Source organism: Pseudozyma flocculosa (assembly GCF_000417875.1).
Source record: "Pseudozyma flocculosa PF-1 unplaced genomic scaffold scaffold00034, whole genome shotgun sequence".
NCBI lineage: Eukaryota > Fungi > Basidiomycota > Ustilaginomycetes > Ustilaginales > Ustilaginaceae > Pseudozyma > Pseudozyma flocculosa.
This window is the reverse complement of record NW_006920901.1, coordinates 5,753-11,026: the sequence shown is the minus strand read 5'-3', so window position 1 is coordinate 11,026 and position 5,274 is coordinate 5,753. Positions and strand designations below refer to the sequence as shown.

The following is a 5,274-nucleotide window of genomic DNA, read 5'->3' as shown; positions in this document are numbered from 1 at the left end:
CCACGGCAACATCATCGCCCGATGGGCCGATGACGGCAAACTGCTGTCCTGAGCTGCAATGCATTTGATTGGCCTTTGCTTTGTCTGTGTGAGTCTGTGCTTTGGACTCGATGCGATCCGACTGCGGCTGGAGGCTCCAGTGACGGGTCGAGGCGGCATCGTCGAGGCCACAAGGATCAAGCCTACCGCCCAACAAGCTCGCTGCGGCGGTATCTTGCTCAGACCTTGGTGCTTGGTGCAGGCCTGCCGCCACACTCAAGCTCGACCCGCGTCCAGGTAAGCTCTCCGTCCCGCCTTGCTGCTTGAGTCAATGCTCTTGCTCCTCGCTGCCGCCTCTGCCTCCACCTACGCTGCACACCCCCTCGACTCGCTAGCCACAGGGTACATAAGGCAGGCCAGGCTGCTCGCTCTCCGCCCCCCCTCTCGTCTCCTCACCACCACCATCAACCCCAATCGTTCCGCTCCTGTGAGTTGTCGCTGTTGCTCTACTGTTTGCTCTCTGCCGCTGTCGAGTCGATGCTGACCAGCTCTTTGCCGCCTTCGCCTGTCCCCTTGCCTCCTATCTGCTGATCCACCTCAACGCCACCTTGACGCCACTGCCTCGATGCCACCGCTCGCTGCCCCATCGACCCCCGCCTGACCATCTCGCCCGTCGCTCGCCGGTCACTCGCATGGATCGCCACTACCGCCTCCAACGCTTTCCATCCTCGCTCGCTACCGCTGGATTGTGCACCACCTCGTCCGCGCGCGCTCAACAGCTGTACTTACAACGCCGCAATGTCGAAAGAGATGAAGACGTTTATCAAGTACTTTCTGGCGGTCTACAAGGGCTCTTCTGAGCTCGAGCTTGCCCAGTACCACCACAAGCTTCTGTGCAGGAGTGAGCGCAGCGAGAACGACAACGCAAGGCTGATCGCCATCGAGTGCCTCATGTGGAAGGGCAACACAGTCGTCGTCGACCAGCTCGCGTGCGTGCCGACCGCCAAAGCGGCCAAGACCTGCAAGAGGCCCACCATCGCCGGCTGCCTCGACTACGTGTGGGACAAGGGCAGCGTCGTCTGGACCAAGGCCGTCATCGTCGACTGCATGTGGTGCCACAAGCACCGCAAGCACTGCCACTACATCGTCGTGGACAAGGATCGCTCCCCCTCCACCTGCATGATCAACTTGCACGGCTTCGCAGACCCTGCTTTTGCGTACGAGGTCGACAAGACGGGCCTTTCCGAGGACCCGGAGCCGGACTTCGACGACCCAGCCCACCTCGAGCCCATCTTCGGCTGGTCGCTTCAAGAAGTCAGGGAGTACGTCCGCCGCCTCCGCGAGCGCATGGAGGTGGACATCCATACTCGCATGACCATGTCCTGATTGCCTCGTCACACATGCGGCCGCTCTGCCATGAATTCGATTGAACATTGCTCTCTATCCCTTTGCCTGTGTGATTGTGCCTGTCTCCTACCGCCACCACCAGCGAGACAAGCGGCCTGGTGGCAGCGCCACGCCTGGCGGGCAGGCTGAAAATTTGTGGAGGCTGGCGGTGCCACACTGGCAGCCCCACGCCCCCTAAGGAGCGCCCGCTTGCCCGCCTTTTTTCCTTCCTTCCCACCACCACCACCACCACCACCGCCGCCGCCGCCCCGTTAGGTCAAGTCCCACGCCTGCCACCTCGACGCCGCTGCCAGCCCGCATCAAGGTCGTCTCGATCGCGCCTCGCTCATCGCCTCTTCGTCTCGGGCACTGTCGGCACCAGCAGCACCATGTGTGAGTCGATTGCTCGGTCTGCCTCTCGACGCCACCCAACTCAACCTGCCGATTGACCCGCCGCCCTCCTTTTCTCGCTCCTCTGCTCTGCCACAGATCCGCCTGTCGCCCACATGACGCCAACAATGGTCCACCATCGGCACCCGGTGCCAGTCGACCGCGTCCGCATCAATAGGGTGAGGCCTTGTTGCGGTCGATCTGCTTCTCTTGTTGGATCTGCTGACATCTAACTTTCCTTTGCGCCTTGTCTTGCCCCTCACAGATCCCATTGCCGACGGCACCGACGGCGGAACGGCAAGGCGACGGCGTGGAACAAGGAAAAGAGGAGTGAAGGGGATCGCACGCCGCCGCAGCAAGACCGCCACCTGCTCGCCGTCAAGGCCCATCGCTGGTCCTCAAGATCGGTCGCTCCTGCTGCCTGCTGTCCGCTCGGCGCTGCCGTGCTCGTCGCCAGCAAAGCATCGACGCCACTGCCTCACAAGGGGTCGGCCATTCATCACAACCTTTGCCACCTCCGCTTCCCTCGACAATCGCACCTTTCCGCACTTGTTTCGCATCCACAATATGGCGCAGCCTCTGAGCTACATCCACCTCCATTCTCGTCCCAGTCTGAAGCCTCGTTGACGGACAAAGTCGCCCAAAGAGACCAGCATTGCGACGATCACGACCGCGACCCGCGACAGCATTCACACGCGCCCTCCCGACGAGCCATACCACCAGCTCCATCATCGTCAGCCAGTGACCGGGGGCGACCAGAGAGAGCACTCGCTCGGCAGCCTAGGCCCACCCTACGGGCGACCTGCCCCGTCGGCCGCCAGCGCCGTCGCTTGACCACGGCCATCGCCAACCTCGACCGCCACCCTCTATCATACCACACACCACGTCCGGCCCTCCGCCCGGATTCATGGGCACACCGTCGTCGGCACCATCGTCGATGCGCGGCCCGCCGCCCGACATGACCCAGACGTCGCCCTACAGCGTGCCGCCCATCATGACGACCGAGAGGCTCGGGTCCAAGGCGAAAAGTGGCAGCAGAGCCAGAGCCGCCGCTTCGGCGAACGCTGCGGCAAGACGGGCTTCGTCGACACGGGCAAGCAGGAGATGCCGCCGGAGGTGCTGCGCAAGGTCGTCAAGGACCACGGCGACACGAGCAACTGCAAGTACCGCCAGGACAAGCGCGTCCACCTCGGCACGCTCAAGTACGTGCCGCACGCCATGATGAAGGTGCTCGAGAACATCCCGATGCCATGGGAGCAGGTGCGCGAGGTGCCCGCGCTCTACCACATCACCGGCGCCATCACGTTCGCCAACGAGGTGCCCAAGGTCATCAAGCCCGTCTTCCATGCCCAGTGGGCCACCCTGTGGCTGGCGATGCGGCGCAAGAAGCGCGACCGGCGCCACTTCAAGCGGATGCACTTCCCGCCGTTTGACGATGAGGAGCCCGTCGTCGACTACGGCAACAACCTGCTCGACGTCAAGCCGCTTGAGGCCATTCAGCTCGAGCTTGACGAGGAAGAGGACAGCGCCATCATCGACTGGTTCTACGGCCTCGAGCCGCTGCTTGACGATAGGGAGGGCGTCAACGGGCCGCCGTACGGCTTCCCGAACCTCGGCCTGCCGCAGATGGCGGCGCTCCACCGCCTCGGCCGTACGCTGCTGAGCGACTTTGCGTCGGGGGTTAGGGGCATCGGCTTCTGGGCGCCGTCGAGGCGCGTATGGACGTCCTTCTGCCGCAGCATCACGCTGCTCCTCAAGCGCTGGCTGCGCAACCTGCTGGCAAGGCAGTCTGAGGGGCGCAAGGGCCGCGCCAAGGGCGTCTCGACCATCACCAAGCAGCGCGTCGAGAGCTCGTTCGACCTCGAGCTGCGCGCCAGCGTGCTCCACGACATCCTCGACATGATGCCCGAGGGCCTCAAGGCCAACAAGTTGCGCGTCATCCTCCAGCACCTCTCGACAGCGTGGCGCTGCTACAAGTCCAACACGCCGTGGAAGGTGCCGGGCATGCCGACGGCCGTCGAGAACCTCATCCTGCGCTACGTCAAGCTCAAGGCCGACTGGTGGACGTCGGTGACGCACTACAACCGCGAGCGCATCCGCCGCGGCGCCACCGTCCACAAGACGGTCAGCAAGAAGAACCTCGGCCGCCTCACCTGCCTCTACCTCAAGGCCGAGCAGGAGCGCCAAAACTCGTACCTCAAGGACGGGCCCTACATCACGTCCGAGGCCGCCGTCGCCATCTACACGTCGACCGTCCACTGGCTCGAGAGCCGCCGCTTCCAGCCAATCCCGTTCCCCTCGCTCAACTTTAAGCACGACACCAAGATCCTCGTCCTCGCCCTCGAGAAGCTCAAGGAGTCGTACAGCGTCAAGGGCCGCCTCAACCAGAGCCAGCGCGAGGAGCTCGCCCTCATCAAGCAGGCGTTCGACAACCCGCACGAGACGCTGGCGCGCATTAAGCGCCTGATGCTCACCCAGCGCGCCGCCAAGGCCGTCGGCATCGAATTCTTCGACACCTTCAACAAGCTCATCCCGTGCTACGACATCGAGCCGATGGAGAAGATCACCGACGCCTACCTCGACCAGTACCTCTCCTACGAGGCCGACAAGCGCCAGCTCTTCCCCGCTTGGGTCAAGCCGAGCGACTTGGAACCGGCGCTGTTGCTCGTCTACAAGTGGTGCAACGGCATCAACAACCTCGACGGCGCCTGGGACACGTCCGAGGGCCAGTGCAATGTGCTCATGGAGACGACCCTCAGCCGCGTCTACGAGAAGATTGACCTGACGCTCCTCAAGCGGCTGCTGCGCCTCATCATGGACCACAACCTTGCCAACTACATCACGTCCAAGAACAACGTCTCGATCGTCTTCAAGGACATGGAGCACATCAACACGTACGGCCTGATCCGCGGGCTCCAGTTGAGCGCCTTCGTGTTCCAGTACTACGGCCTCATCCTCGACCTCCTCATCCTCGGCCTGCAGCGCGCCAGCCAGATGGCGGGCCCGCCGGCGGTGCCCAACGGCCTCTTCCAGTTCAAGGACGTCGCCACCGAGGCCGCCCACCCGATCCGCCTCTACACGCGCTTCGTCGACCGCATCCACATCCTCCACCGCTTCGACGCCGACGAGGCGCGCGACCTCATCCAGCGCTACCTCAGCGCCAACCCGGACCCCAACAACAGCAACCTCATCGGCTACAACAACCGCAGGTGCTGGCCCCGCGACTGCCGCATGCGCCTCGTCAAGCACGACGTCAACCTCGGCCGCGCCATCTTTTGGACCGTCAAGAACAGCCTGCCGCGCAGCCTCACCACCATCGAGTGGGACGACACGCTGTGCTTGGTCTACAGCAAGGACAACCCCAACCTCCTCTTTTCCATGGCCGGCTTCGAGGTCTGCATGCTGCCCAAGGCGCGCCAGGGCGACGTCGACACCACCCGCAACGCCATCTGGCCCCTCGTCGCCGCCGCATCGGGCGAGCGCACCGCCACGGCCTACCTCCGCGTCTCGGACAAGGGC

The 5,274-nt window shown here is 63.8% G+C and overlaps 3 protein-coding genes across 3 annotated transcripts in view; 2 read left to right on the top strand and 1 right to left on the bottom strand.

Moving 5' to 3' along the window:
* Positions 1-64, bottom strand: part of PFL1_06926 (uncharacterized protein) — a gene marked incomplete at both ends in the record, with an annotated part of 4,086 nt that extends 4,022 nt beyond the window's left edge. The window contains one exon of the mRNA XM_007884364.1: positions 11-64. Within this exon, the coding sequence (XP_007882555.1) occupies positions 11-64 (54 nt within the window). The remainder of the gene's footprint in view (positions 1-10) is intronic.
* Positions 65-777: 713 nt separating this feature from the next.
* PFL1_06818 (uncharacterized protein) lies at positions 778-2,089 on the top strand (the record flags this gene model as incomplete). Its single annotated transcript, XM_007884363.1, has 4 exons — positions 778-1,332; positions 1,680-1,758; positions 1,855-1,934; positions 2,021-2,089. The coding sequence occupies 4 exons, from the start codon at positions 778-780 to the stop codon at positions 2,087-2,089; spliced, it is 783 nt and encodes a 260-aa protein (XP_007882554.1).
* Positions 2,090-2,859: 770 nt separating this feature from the next.
* The window catches only part of PFL1_06817 (uncharacterized protein), a gene marked incomplete at both ends in the record, with an annotated part of 3,265 nt that continues 850 nt past the window's right edge, over positions 2,860-5,274 (top strand). Inside the window, one exon of the mRNA XM_007884362.1 lies at positions 2,860-5,259. Within this exon, the coding sequence (XP_007882553.1) occupies positions 2,860-5,259 (2,400 nt within the window). The remainder of the gene's footprint in view (positions 5,260-5,274) is intronic.